This window comes from Anopheles marshallii, chromosome 3 (assembly GCF_943734725.1).
Source record: "Anopheles marshallii chromosome 3, idAnoMarsDA_429_01, whole genome shotgun sequence".
Taxonomy (NCBI): Eukaryota; Metazoa; Arthropoda; class Insecta; order Diptera; family Culicidae; genus Anopheles; species Anopheles marshallii.
Genome location: NC_071327.1, coordinates 72,062,291 through 72,078,053, shown reverse-complemented (window position 1 = coordinate 72,078,053; position 15,763 = coordinate 72,062,291). Strand labels below are relative to the sequence as shown.

The following is a 15,763-nucleotide window of genomic DNA, read 5'->3' as shown; positions in this document are numbered from 1 at the left end:
CGAAAAATTGGAATCATATTAATTACTGGTATTATAGCCTGTTAGGTTGTTTAACTTAATATATCAAAACTAATACATAAACTATTGAATTACGCAGATATATAGCTAAAACTTTCGGATCTTTCGGATTTGACCACTTGCCTAATTGCGATATAGCAATGATGTTAGCTTCTTTGTACTGTCTAGGATCGTGGAATTAACATCGTATTATGTTACTTGTTTAACATTTTCTGCTTTTACGAAGATGTAAGAAACTAGACGATTTTTTATATTTGTTGACACAATGTATACCGCGTTGATTAATGCTAGTTCCGTCTGGATAAGCATTGATGCAAAAAATTAACGTAGCAATCGATGTATCTTAAAGCGAACCGTCTAGGCTAGATATCTACCACCTGATTGAATCTCTTCTCTAAAATGGATAATAATAACCATTTTATCTGTTGTAAAGGAGAACGTTCTCGAACTAATACAATTCCTTATGGAAGGAAATAACAAAACCGAATGAAACAGTAAACCACCAAACAAATAAGTGATACGATTTCAAACGGTCCTATTCACTATATTATATTTCCATATTACGTAGTTCAGGCAATTACGGTATGGTCCGATATAGATTATTACATAAATCCGAGTACGTTGGATTTATTGGGTAAACGTTGAGTTCGGTAAACTTTTTTCCGCCAAAAATTGCACGGATAGCTCTAAACCTTGTGGTTTATGTCTGTAGTTTTCAGACGATTGTTATTACCTGCAACATTCTATTAACCATGTCCATGTGTTCAAAGTATGTCGTATTCCTACGCATATACACAAACCGTTTACCTGCAATGGTTTTATGACCCGGGATCGCCAGTTAGAATGTGAAAACGATCCTTTCTTTATTCCATTGTCATAGACAAGAGTCATATTTCAAGAGTTAATAATCTTTCAACTACTCCTGAGAAGTAAAGTATTTCAGGTGTTTATGTTTATAGCAGCATAAAATGGCTTTATCGCTTTAGGTGAAGAATATAGCAGGGTGGAATTTACAGTTTTCATTGATGTACGACAAAATGGTAGTTTGTACGAGATTTTACAGATTTTCGAATAGAGGTTTCGGAAGAAACTTTGTCTACTTCTTATATTGAAGCCTTCCCGAGTATAATTGTAGTACTTTCCTCAACAGCAAATCGTTGGATTGATTGTAAGATTCGTACGCCTGGTGGTATTCAATATATGTAGAATGTATTTCATTTGCTATGTAAGTCAGTAATTGTTTTCTTTCTCTGGGATCAATTTGATGGCCCCTAGTATTTTCAAAACAACTTCAACTTAACGTCCGATTTAAATAAAAAAAAAATGTCATACGTTCTTATGTTATCGTTGGCCAATCATTGAGAAAACTATGTCGATATATTTTTGTAAACAACATTTGTTGGAGTAATTTTGCTACCGTTACTAGCGACTGTCTTGAACAATTAAACTAAAAAAACAATATCTATTAACGCTCTCTGATCGACTCTAATAGTAGTGATTCTATTGGGTACGTTTCTTATCCTTATGTTGAAGATTATGACCGATAAAAGTGATTGTATCTAGTTATGCGATAAATATACAACCATTTTAAGTTGCTCTAATAGAAAACTCTACAGCGAATCGTATCTTACCGAGAGCAGCCTTAGCTTAGGAGCAACGGGATGTAGTATGTTGTGTCTTTCCTATGTTGGGCTTTTAGTCTTATCAGTCACTGCACGACTGAATCTACTGCTATTCTGAGTTACGTAAACTTAACTTCCTACCACACTATCAGAAAGCTTAACATGTAAACGTAATAAATTACTTCTCACTACTGTTCGCTACGGTTGTAGCTTACGATGCTAGTGATCGCTACTACTACGTGATCCCTCGCGTGATGGTAGTAGCATTAATTGATGCGATAATTTGCTGGCGCATTGGGCATCCCCTATGCAGGGTGTCTGGGGAGTTGTAGCGAAAGTGCATTGGATGCACCCCTTCCCAAGAAATTGGCAAAAAGGAACGCGACGATCAAGTTCGGTACGAGCGACATTGTACGGTTTGTGCCTCGTTTAACTTCTGTCATTTTAGTTGCCATTCCCGTGCGTATGGTTGGGGCTAAGTTCGTACCGTGTCTGCGGTAAAGTTGAGCCCATCAGCATACGCTTGCGTGCCACACCGAACAGGTCGGTGCAGAAGTTCGACACGACGATCGCTACCGTTGCCCCGAGTACGCCCCCAGCCAGCACATCCGACCAGTGATGCTTGTAGTCGGAAATGCGGCTCAAACAGGTGTACCAGGCGAGCAGGATCAGCAGGAACTGGAAAAAGTGTTTCAGCAGCTTCGAACCGCGCCAGTTCATGCGGGCTTGCAGAAAGATCTGTAACGGGACGGAGCAATCGATTGTAGGTGCAGGTGGTGTGGTGCTGCAGGGGCATACTTACAGCACAGAAAACAAGCGTGTACATCGAGAAACTGGAATGTCCACTCGGGAATGACAGGCGCATTTCCTTCAGCATGCGGGCAGACGATTTCTCGCTGGTGCATGTGAAGTCCGTTACATATCGTCCTTGATTGATCGTATCGGCACAAGTGGTTCCGTCGGGCATCCGTGGTTTGCAGACCTGGAAGGAAGGCAGAGTAGTAAAAATGAAACCGCCTGCGATGATAATAAGCACGTACGGCGCTGTTCGTGCAACATCTTAATCAGTCTAATTGCAATGTTTCGCGTAGCGACCGACGACGATCGTAATGTTTTAATGCCCTTACGATCATTAGAAGGAGAACAAGCGCATAACAAACCCTCGTACCGCGTCAATCAAGTGGGTTGTATCTGCGCTGGTGAGCGTAATATTTTCACCGCACATTATCGCTTTAACAACTCAGTTAAAATATCATTTACAAAGCCCGTCCATATGTATGATTAACGTTGTTGTGAAAGGTAGAGGAAATAACTTTTCGATTCAAATTTATATTAGCGTTTTAAAATCCAGCATATTTTCGTTTTTCGTTATTTCCAAGTGTTGTGGTTAAAAACGAGTCTTTCGTTGATGTCTAGAGCCAGTGAGGAGTCAGCCAAATCATGAATCGACCTTAAAAGATTAGTGAATCCTCTGACGATCCATAAGTCACCTCTCAGAAGATTGAATATTTAAATAACGAAATTCGAATGTTCTTAAATCTGAAGATCAATGAGTCGAATGCACAAGATTATTAAAAGCATTCTTCAGGATAGTATCAATTGCAAAAAAATCGTATTTTTTTGGAGGTTAAGGTATTTTCAGACATTCTTAATGATTCTTGGTACAAGAGCCTTTCTGTAAGTCCTCAATATACCATGTTTTGCAACCACAGCAACTGTCTTTGGTTGAAATCATCGCCCAAGTCGAATGATTTAACAAGCCCGGGATTAGTTTACGAGTTTTGATGGCATTTTTATTGTTCACATTTCACAAAACGACCGACCATACGTGATCGGTCTAAGTGGCTATGAAGTGGCGGAGTCGACTCATTCATTAGCGCCACTGTGCAGCGACCAATTGATAGGAAGAAAGGCCCACGCGATCCGCTCTTGCTTGGCGTCGGAGTGGCATTTACAAAGGGTAAGAAAACTGCACAACTCCCCCATCGTTGCGATGAAGTGCATTTCTTTTTACTTCGAGACAGGGAGATCTCGACAGTAACACAATTGAATTGTGCAATCGTATAAACAACAGTTCGATACACATGTACGGGAGAGGGGGATTTCTTGCAATCGCAATTGATAAGAGTTAACATCTGAGGCGCTCGTTACAAGCACGGCTAATGTTTCGCACAAGTCGTTGGGGTCCAACCGGAAAGCGGGAACATTGAAAGTATTGACACAAAACGGGAAGTTTGCAATGCACTTCCTTTTGCTGATCAATCGAATCGAAACGCTATTTGTCTTCCGCCTTGTTATGTTACGCTAATGGGTGCGTTTAAAACAACAACAACAAAAAAGCTTCACTCCATGAACGCGTTCCCGTGATGATTGCTGCGCATACAGTTTCGGCAGATATAGATCGTCGATAGTTCGGTTTACATCACCGGCGGGGGGTATGTTCTCTCTGCGGCAATTAGCTAAAATGGGTCAATAAAAATCGTTTACCCCAATCGATCCACTGCTAACTACTTACGTCAAAGAAATGTGGCCGTAGGCGACCTATCGTGTATTTGCCGACGTCCGTCAACAGCTGACTAACGGCCGCACCGAATCCAAACATGCCGACCGACTTGTACGACTGCACGACCCAGAAGGGAATGTCCGTGTTCCATACCTTGAGCGATTGTGTCTCGGGTGACTTTTTAGCCCTTGCTCTGAACAGTTCCGTGATTATTATCTGCAAGAAATAAATGTCATAAAATTACAATTAGTAAAGTATTTTTAAAACTGTTACACATGATGCACCGCATAATGTAGCCTAAACATACGTAGGCGCAAGAATTCTGAATGGGAAGAATTGGGGTCAATCAACTGCAGCACGAATGGGTTTTAAATCCCCAGTTTTATGTGACATATTTTACGCTCCTTCCTTCAGCCGCTCCCCTACCGGAATCAACCGGGAAGGGGTGATCAAAAAGCATGATCGTTTAGCTACATGTTCCGTAAATTAGATTAATGTTTCTATCAACCCCTGTTTCCATCCTGAACGACGATCCCATTACAAAGCCACTCTCGTTTGTCGACTGATTCACGGGTCAGTGTAGCGAAGGGGGAACAAGAAACCACCGCAACAGCACTCCACCCCCATTGGCGTCCCCATCCTTTTACGAAAACTTAACGAGAGTTAGGGCACGACTTACGAGTTGCCAAAGCAGCAGCGGATGGAAAACCAGAGTAGATAGCAAAACTGCTGCATTATGATTTGCATTTTTAAAACCTTTCAGCTACACACCACAGTTCGGAAGAAAACGCGAACGAACGGATGGAGAAGACAGTAACGAAGCGTTACTACACACACCGTGACAGGGTCAAATCCGTCCCGGGGTTTATCTATGAATTACAATCCAATCCGCGTAACGTCGTACGAACCTACATAAAAATGGTTCAGAGCTAAAAAAAAAACTTCTGTGCGGGTCATAAATTTGTTCGCATTGAAATTGCGCAAAAGAAAAGGACAGACGGCGCACGGTTTGCACGGATATGATCTTCAGCCGAGATAGACTCCAGTGGAGACTGTCGCACTGTCTCGGTTCAGCCGTGTGCTTTATGATGTGAGGCGAAGAGCACAAGGATTGTAGAAGCTTTCACCTTACGGGTGTTCCCTATCCCTTGATGGTATATCATACGACAACACGCGGAAATATATAGAAAGATATCGTTTAAATCAATGATAAATGGCAGCGACCATAAGCAAGATGGATTATCGATTTGGGTGCGGTGTACCGGGACGGGGTGATAATGATGGTGTGGAAAAAATATTTCATTACCGCCCTAACGGAGACACACATTCAAAGAGGGGCAGTATTTTTTCATACTTATGTCACAATATGACCTCGTTTGTGGGGAATGGTTGTCTTTTTGCAAAACGGAACATTGATTAAAGGAGAATTTATTGGAAAGAGGTTATTTGTACAGTCGCGTCATAATAAATTCATTTGTGCAACATTTGCTCGCGGGATAATTTATGGAGAAGTACATAGAGCTCCGTAGTAGTTCTTAGTGAGGAATGTCTAGGAGCAATTAAACCAATTAAATAGAAGTGTCGTTATACGGCTGGCCAAACTCAGCAACAATACTGACATTGGTTTCAGAGTCAAATCCAAATCAAAACTGATCCGACAAGAGTAATCCGTAAGAGTAAGTAAAGAGGATATCATTTGTAGTGTTTAGTGGCTCTGATTCAGAATCATGAATGTGAATGAATGTTTAAGCTGAACGAATGAATCGGAATCTCTACTTCAAAGATTTATTAAAGCTCTAAGATTCATGAATCACCCAAGAATTATGACTCTTCTCAAAAGATTAATTATCATCGCAAAACCGTTAACATTTGCTTATTCAATAGCAGCTGAATAAAGGGCATCGTAACTACGTCTCGGTAATACAATCGGATTATTCACAAACATCTGTACATGAATAGCGCTGAGCACAGCTGGGACAAAATAAGGAACTCGCTCTACCTTCAAAAACTGTCATTCCAAAGTTCCAATCAATAATTATCCGTTTTTCATTCCAAATGGCCACATGAAAGCTTTCCCATATACTTCATCACCATAAATTTCCGTTCTACTCGTCTATAGACCTAGAACGAATGGTGAATTGTATGCGACCCGACAGAGCACGAGTTTTATCGGTCATAGTCGAACGTCGTGGGTTGGGCACAGTTGTTAAAGATGTTATAAAAACCCGAGCTTAGGGATCACACACGCGCACACACACGTGCTGCACATGCTGAGCCGATGAAAGCCATCACAGGCTGTTAATGACGCAAAGCCAACCCTTATTGATGATGGTGTGTGGTTGGGTTGCGGCCACCACCATGGAAAACCGCACAAAAACCATCCAATTTATCAGGAACCAGTTTTCCACCCATGTACCGTAGACAGATACACGGACGAAAGCGAACAAGCGTAAAAAGGGAAAACTCTAACCAGAGCCCTACGATGCACTTATCCCGCTTCTTAACGGCCGTGCGGCCTCGTATTCCGTCGTGTGTTGCGTTGGCACTGTATCTTTATGGAAATCAAAGCAGCGTATCGGAGAGCGAAGAATGTTTCAATGCATTCAACCACGTACGACGGAGGACGAGAATGACGACGACGTGGCGATATATGAACGTCATCGGAAGCTTAAAACAAAGGGGCACCGAGAAAAGCACATCCCCCGGATGTATGGTCAGGTTCTGCCTCCGATTTTTTTTGTTGCTTGGCCAATGAGACTCTGCCATCGAGAAGACCTTGAGCTGAGTCCGTCCGTCTGGGGCGCACTTATGTGGCAGGCCTAACAGCATTTGATTCCTGCTATCATTTCACTCCCAAAACTGCATAATCGCAAAAAATACGGCCTCATCAGCACGGGTTAAGGAGAGAGAGGAGGAGTGTAGCATCTGTGCAACTTCTCCGGGTAGGCGTAAAACCCATTTCGCAGAACTGCTGCCATAACGAATTTCAAAATTCGCCCGATTATGCTTCGCACCAACAGCATTTGTGACCGTGACCGTGACTGAGTGGTAATACATAAAGGGCTCTTTCATATTCCGACTTTCAGCGCAGGGAAGGTTCGAGAGAATCTCCGCGTCTGAAGTTATATTTTTGCATATTTCAATAAGAAAAACACTTAATATCTGCAAAGAAAGAAAAAAAACAATCGCATATTAAAATAAACCATTTTGTGTACTGTTTAAAGCCACCAAAACCATACATGTATTTCCTTAGGTGTAGCGGAGTTACTTCAAGCGAATGTAACGAGGAAAGTAACATGAAACCGATACAGCTCCATCGATCAAATGGCTTATCATACGTCGCCCGGACTCTGCGGGATGTTTGCTTTATTCCGCGTTCCCGGAAGTTCCACGCAACCAAACTACCCCTCTTCCGTCTTTCTTGCCTTCCGAATTTAAAATTTGACGAACAGCAACGTAAACTATTGAGGAACTTTGCTGAGAAGTGCATCGGAGCTCTACGGGGAATTTCGCCCTGCACCAAACCATCGGCACATCAAAGGGCGTCTTTGCTCTGCCATGCAACCAAATTCGTCACACAAACAACCTGCCGTAACGAACTGGAGACGGTGTAGATTTGAAAACTGATGTTCTGAAGGCGCTTTGCTGCCGGTACCTTAAATACGCTTCTTTCATCGCACGTTCCCAAGACACTTTACATAAGCGATGAAACAACGCGCTTGAATGCATGTTTTAACGAATTTTTCCTAATGCCTCTTCTGCTTGCCTCAGCTAACATTTCATCCTCCTGCCGAGAAGATTAGAACGTTTGTTTGACGGTGTGTTTCTCTGCTGCTGTTGTTGGTGTGTATTCCCCCATTCGTGTTGTGTTTTTTTTTATCCACCAGCATAAATTTGTTTCCCCGAGCCGGTTTGCTGTACGCGTGTTGCCGCGCACGTCCGTGCCCTTTCGTAAGCTGTGACCCCGAACCGGAAGACGCACGGGCCTTGGACCGTTGAACTCTCGCTGGTACGTTTATTACATTAACACGACGCACGGCGACCACGAACAAATAAATATCGATACACACTCCAACACCGGAGTGGGAGAGAGATTGAATTTGTGGCCGGGTTGCTTTTTTTTTTTGTTTTACGATCGCTTGAAGTAATTAACGATCGATCGACGGAATGGGGGAGAGTAATAAATTATGCGCGCTGTCGGCAAAAGAGTTTCGAAGGGATTTTTTGTTTGTTTTTCCAATCTTGGTCCAAAAAACCGTTCTATTGTTGAGCACAATGTGAGGAAAACCTTTGATGGGAAACACCGCTGTTAGGAGCACTTACCACAATTACAGGCAGTAAGATACCGATGATGTACAGCATCCAGTTCTGTTTGGGGTTGAAAGAGGTGGAAAGGAGATACATATTAATAATGTAATTATTGTTTGTGCGGTACGTAATGTGGGTGTGATTACTGGATAACTTACCGTAACGGTTGAATCATGGAACGGGTGCATCAGTGATTCATCGTCACAGAAAAATCCACGCTTGAACGGATCACCGACCAGGAAGAAGATTAGGATTGGAAACCCAACTGAAATGGACGGAAGCAGAAGAGAGTGAGAATTTTTAATGTGGGATCCTGTTGCTATCTTGATTGCGCCTATCGTGTGCGTGTCAAGTGTGCGAGATAAGGAGTCGGGACTATCTCGCGATATCAACATCAACAATGCGGACAACAATGGCATGATTCATGTCCTGTTTTTAAATTTAACCACTTCAGGATCTGGTTTTCCCCCTTTCTGTTGTATGTATTCCTCTTGTTGTGGCCTTTTAATTTTGGGATTGTTGGCGCGTTAATTTTGATCTAAATTTAAAATCTTGTTTCCGTTTGCTTAGGTCCAGACTTTTCATTAAAAGAGTTTTACAATAGATTGGTCATGCCGATTCCATCTTACTGAATCACGCAAAACTAATAAGATAAACGGAGAAAATGATAGTGTAACAAAAACACTTTACTGACACGTTTATCGCTTAAAGCTTATCTTATTCGCATGCGTAAGTCAGATGGTTGGACCATCTATTGTAAAACACTGTTAAAAGTTTATAAAAATTTATACCACAAACTAAAGTATGGAACAAACTGGAGGTGGTAAATGGTTTAAACCGCAAAGTAAACAATTACTTCAAAATTCGATATTACAACAGTAAACAAACATTCTCGAATGTCGGCTGATGTTTATCGATTTCATGTGGGGGACTACGATCGTTTGTGTTTTAATGCGCTTTAGCTCGCAGATTTGATTGCACACTGAAGAAGAGATCGATAAAAATAATCGATCGATCGATCGATCGGATCCCACTGCTACTGCGTGACCACACGTATAGTCATGACATGCACGATTACTTCCCCCGGCTTGATTGGTAGTCAGTGAAAGAAAATCAGAAAAAATGAGGCAAAATGAAAATTGGATAGCCATAAAAAAACGTGACAATCTTCGCTTTATGCTTTATGCACCACCGTATCTGCATCTGGGTGGGGCGCGGTACATGCGCAAACGATATGCTAAAAAAAACGCACTTTATTTGTATTGCATCGAACTCGCGGTTACGCGGTGGCGCAGAGTGCAGCGAGGGAAGCCAAATGTTTGCATACCATTTGCATAAATAAGCTACCCCGGAGTATCTGCATCACCGTTACTCTGGGGCGTTACGCTTTAGGGGTTTACGTGCATGTAAAGCTATGCCAACCGCACGGTGATGTTCCGCGGATAAGATTTGTTCGCTGCTTGTCGGTTGGTTAACTTCGGGTCAATTGAATTCGGTTTCAATAATTTGCTTATGAGGTGACAAAGGTCCCCCCCCCCCCCCCCCCCCCCGTAAGAAGCCACGGACTCGATACTGGTGATGCGGTGGTAAGCGATGTTGAAATTGCATGTTATGACCCGCTTGTTAACGACGGTGTAATACGGAATCGATTGTTGCCGATGGCGCAGCACCGTGGAGTAAGGATAAGTAATTGGGCTCCCGATACCGAGCGTTCCCTGGCAACGGGAGGTTTTAATGTGAATCCTTGTTGAGAAACTTGTTGCAATTTATATGTAAACGAGCTTTTGCATGGAAGGTAGGTGGTTTCGCTTCCGATTAAGGAAAGCGTTGCGCAATGCAATCAGACTGAATCGTGTAAAATGATAGTATAATTTTGCAGACATTACACCGAAATATGGGCAATTGGGGATGATTTGTCTGGAGGGAAATGTTAAACTATCAAATTATCAGGCTTTTGCGTAGGAACACGTATTACGTTGAGGTGACTCTACTGGTGGAATGGTAAAGGTCGCGGTCTTAACATGACGAAATCGGTATCAATTCCTAGCACGAGAGTTCCTTCATAGCAAGAATTCGTAATACATTATTTGAAAGACATATGATCCTAGAAGATCATTAAGGGGAGAAGTAAAGTCTGTAGATATTCGAAAACATGCGATATTTTTATATTGTTTTTTCTCAAAACCGCAGGAAAATGTAATACAATATCAACAAAACATATCGATGGACGAAAAAGTCTACGGTACATCCCAAAGAGAAGACTACTTCTTAACCAAAAAACCTTAGAATCCTTCTAGTCAATTAATAGCTGCAAAACTATATTGAACTTATATTCAGTACTCATATACGGTTCTGAGATATGGATTTTGTCTAAAACTGACGGAATTCTATTAGCGATGTTCGAGAGGAAGAGGCTCAGTAAAGGAGATTAGACTCCCAGGGTTACTGTGGTCTGGTCATGTCATGAGAATGACACCGGACGACCCAGAACGTAAAGTGCTTTTAGGTCATCCACATGGACAGAGAAGACATGTTAGGCCCAAATTGAGTTGTTTTCACCAGATTGCTCCCATCTCCCAAGATTAATTAAGCATAAGACTAGTTTGGTTGAGAGAACTCCTGGATCGCGAAGCGGTTGTAGCGCCCGATAAGTAGGTAAGTAAGTAGTGGTTTAATTATCGGTTGAGCAAACCACTCAAATGGCTGACAACATAAATAATTGGCCAAATGTGTGCACCCCCAAGCAAAAAAAAACATCTTATTGCCGTCATATGTCTGGCCATAGTTTAGAACTGTTAATGAAAGTCAGTTTTTTTTTCACCAAATAACAAACTAGACCGCATGTGGCCAGCATGAGGCGGATTTAGGAAGCTGTGTCAATAAATAAGACTCGAATCAGAGCCGAAATTAGTTCGTACCGATGTTTCGGCACCGTCGTGACAACCCATTTTCGACATGTTTTCACTTCATCAATGGCCAGCCTCTCAATTTGTCTACACGGTCGTTAAAATGGTACCACTAGTGACTAAATCTGTGCAGGGAAATTGAACACCCCACAGTGTATGTTTAGAGGAAACAAAAACCACTTTGCCACTGGCGAGAAGTGTGCTCTTGCACCGAAACGCAAGACACAAACCCAAAGGAACCCAAATATTTGGGTTTGGGTAGCACTTTGCTTCGCGTACAGGGAGAGTTCCGCCGCAAATTGTTCTTTACAGCAGTCCCCACTTTCGTCCCCATGCATTCGGCTACGAGAAATGCATTTTTTGGAGTGCAATTGATTCGACGGAAATGATCCATTTGATTTGGTCGCAGCATACTGCACATTAACGCCGGATTGTGCGGCCGAGTGGCGTCTATTTACACAACCGCGTATGGTGGTGGTGAAAGTGAATCCGGTACTACTATCGCGCCATGTGCGGTGGGTCGTCTATGTACCCATGGTGAGGAAACGGTGCACCGTGTTGGTGGTTTGCCATTTCCATACGCCAGTGTGTGCCTCAGTTATTGCCCCCTTCTGCGAATGGTCGTTCCGTTTGGTGACCATGTGTTGAAGTGCGTCGGTTGTTTAGCTGCCGTTGCGTGATGATTGATTGATATGCTTCTATACTAAGGGCACAATTAGAGAAAGAGAGAGAGAGAGAGAAGAAAAAAAAATACCACGCGCACCAGAAAGCGTCAACCGTGGCAAGTTGTTGTTCGATACGATTAAGCCACATGTTCGGAGGTCTCGTGGAGTTGTTGGGGTTGTTTGCCATTTACACAAAAAAACAGCCCGTTGCGGTTGAGCTCGTGGCGTTTTGATTATTTTTTCAGCTGCTGGCCCATGAGAAAGTCCAACTCGTCCGTAGTCCGCAGGAGAGGAGCAACAGTGCACGAGTGATCGACGTCTTATGCCCATGTGGGGCAAGAATCGTTTCCGGTTCCACACCGAGCGCAGCGTGCATACAACCGTAGCAAAATATTAAGTTTCGGGATGCTGTGTGCGTCAGCAAGTGTTGTATTCTCATTAGGGGTTTGTTACCAAAACGAGCAACGTTTTGCTTACGAAGCTACATTTCAAGCGAGTATAATCATGGGGGATTTTTCAACTTGCCAATTCCCTAGGAGTGGAAGCAATCAAACAGTGCAAACGAGCTACCTCTTGACTGACCTTCGAAACCCCAAGATCTAAGCTATTTTTTTTTTGAATATCAGGAATTTTCCTTAAGCGGTACAACAACCTCAAGAGGTCTAGGCCTGTCATTTCTGTCTTTCTGTGACTTTATTTACCAGTACCTGTACAGTCAGGCCTGCATACATCGGATTGCACTGAATGGGATTTTGGACCGGTCCTGTCGTATCGTGTAAACCGGCGCCGCTACCAAATACCCCACCAAGCCGCCCTAGTCAGGAATATTTTTTTCAAATTGCTCGCATTAAATGCCATATTTAATTAAGCTACTCAATGCTACTTCGCATTCTAATCATGCTCTCCATCAACTCAAAACTTTAATTGGAGGTTGATGTTACTCGATCAGTTTAATTCGTAACTGAGGGAAACTCCCAATAAAGATGTAAGAAATAAACGTGTGGACATCTTGACTGGTGGGCAGCTAAACAACATAATTAACTGATATTTTTGAATACAACAAAGTATCATCTTAAACTACGCAAGTGATTAAACGACATCATTAAGCTTCTGGCATCTCATTTTGCTACGGCAAACGGTACTTACGGCCTCAAAGATACCAAAGGAGCCGGCCGTAACAGTAGGGAGGTGGAGTTTTGTATAGGTTGTTTAAATATTTCAAACGTCTCTACCTCTCTCTCTCCTCTAACCGTTTTGTCTTGAAGACCGGCGTGTATGGTGTTTACTTTATTATGTGTGTTTTTTTTCTCTTTGTTTCGTGACTCATTTGCCGCCAAGCTAAAGAGTTAGATAAGAACCGGAGCCCACGGCCACGGGGACGGGAGGAGGTTTGATAAAAATAAAGAACGCGGCACATACTTTCATCGAGTCTCCCGGATCGGATAGCGAGAATAGTAGTGTGGTTAGATTGGCCCCTAATGGCCACAACCTGTTGCGGTGTGTTGTTGAGTATCGTTTTTTTCTTCTATTTTTAATTTTATCCTACATTCTGAAGCAACTCAGTTCTCCCAACAGTCGCAAACCTAATTACGTATGTGTGTGTGCTATTTATCAAACGTTGACAGATAAGAATTTGTTTGGTTGTGAAATGCTTGTTCGATATGATAAACCATCATCGGCGATACATTAATCAGCATTTAAATATGAAAATAAAGCAACAAACACACGAAGTTGTCGTGCGCGTCGTGTATGACATCAGCCACCAATGTACCCGCTACCTTTAATGGCACTGAATTAATTTGGCATCCATTTCCGCCACACGTGTTGAGGGACGAATGAGTTGTTTGCCTCCGGTGAGACACAATGATGCCCGTGGAGGCGATTGATGTCATTGCAAAAAAAACGAAAAAATCATCATGCTGTTGGCCTATATAATGGTGTGCAGGGTGAATGCGACATGCTGCGTGCCGGCCGAAGGTTGTAACACACATTCCAAAACGGACCATGGAAGGTATTCGTACAAGTTGTTTTCTAAACTCTGTTTAGCAACAATTGACACTCGACCCCGAGCACTAGAAATACTGTCTTGAACTTGAATCGTAGTGTGCTGCGATTGCAACGGGGTTGATTTTTTCTTCCCTATCAGATTCTCTAAGGTAATCCCCCAGTTTTTCCTCGAATTCCGAATCTGTTTCATTCTTCTGTAGCTTTATCTTAGAGCTAGGATTAGAGCTAGGACTAGGATTTTAGAGCTGATAACAGATCCGACTGCTGATAGCACTAAACAATGGAAACTCACCACAGCAAAGGATGAGAAAATCGAAGCCAACTTTCAGCAGCACCTTCTTCGTGTCGTCCATGGTGATGTTGGAGCTGACGTTTGCTGTACCACCACGGTTGCTTCCTACGATGGGTTGCTGTTCGCTGCTAAGGTACGTCGTGCAGTTGCTACAGTTACTGTCGTTCGAGCACGAATTATCACTTGAACTACGCGCGTAATGCACTATCACTGCTGGGTCAAGATGTCGGTACGATGCTTCTGTTCGCTGCTGTCGCCTAATGCTTCGTTCGTCGTGCTTCAACGGTGTTTCTTCACTGATAGCACAACCGTCCGTGATGTGGTACATTTATTGGTCCCAAAAACACGCAAGTACCGTCTATAGAGCCTCACACGTATCGATGATATGATAGCGATGATAAAACAATACGTCACCTAGAGCTTGCGAGCATCGGTAGAACTATACACGCACACAGAGCACTTGGATCGAGGTAACGGTAGATTTACTCCCCCAAACCTTACACATCCACGCACACAGACAGGGAGGTGTTTACTCGGGCAGATAAACAATGTCAATTCTCAGCACCTGCTTCTTCTACCTGCCTGCCGCAGTAAAGAAGATTTTTCGCTCTCGTGTGGGAAAAACTTCACACTACTAAACCGTGACCATTGTTTATGGCAATTAGCTGGGCAAAGAAAAAAAAACCCAACGCGACGAGACCGATGTGTTGTGCTATATGGTGCGTCTTTGAATATTTGTAATGTTATTATTCGCTGCTACCTTTCGTGCGTAACCTTCACTGCACAGCACTTCTGCGCACCGTTCCTGCGGTGGGCTAAATGTCCTTGAAAATCGCTGCTACCTTAACCTTCGGTTTTACGGTGCGATTCGAAGATCCACCGGAACCCGTTTTTGCTTACGAGTTCAAAAAAACACGCAAGGTCAACACGAAAAACGTCGTCCGCCCCGGATGGAATGTATACCGCGCATCACACAGGTAGCGATCACTCGAGCACCGTCCACGCACAGCTGCAGCTTGTACACAGGAATTTCACGAAACGCCAATGAAACCGGTTGTTAAATCACTGCAATTTCAATGGGCACCCGTGGCGTATTATGGGCGATTGCATTATCGCTTTCGCTGCGTAGACACACTGAAGTGTTATTAATCGTTTCACACCCGCAGTTGCATTATCGCACGCGCGACGTTATCACGGTAGTGTGAAAAAAGTGCTCTTTTAATGCCCCCGGCGCTACAATTTCTCTACGGTCGCTGTTCCGCTCTGCGCTACGCCGTACTGTTCCGTTCAAAGGGAGACGAAAAATAAACAAAGTTCGTCCGCTGACGTTTCGAACCGTCAGTTGTTTTCTTTTAGCTTTTCCCCCTCCCCAGCACAGCTGTGATGCGGTGTGTTCATTTTCGAGCGAATTTTGAGACCCGCTTGACACGGCACTAGACTGT

General features: G+C 43.1%; 1 protein-coding gene across 1 annotated transcript; it reads right to left on the bottom strand.

Annotated features, from left to right (window-relative positions):
* Positions 1-2,084: 2,084 nt before the first annotated feature.
* On the bottom strand, positions 2,085-14,649 carry LOC128715294 (putative phosphatidate phosphatase). Its single transcript, XM_053810175.1, has 6 exons — positions 14,322-14,649; positions 8,610-8,716; positions 8,467-8,511; positions 4,156-4,359; positions 2,443-2,622; positions 2,085-2,378 (listed from the first exon to the last, which is right to left on the bottom strand). The coding sequence occupies exons 1-6, from the start codon at positions 14,647-14,649 to the stop codon at positions 2,085-2,087; spliced, it is 1,158 nt and encodes a 385-aa protein (XP_053666150.1).
* Positions 14,650-15,763: the final 1,114 nt, after the last annotated feature.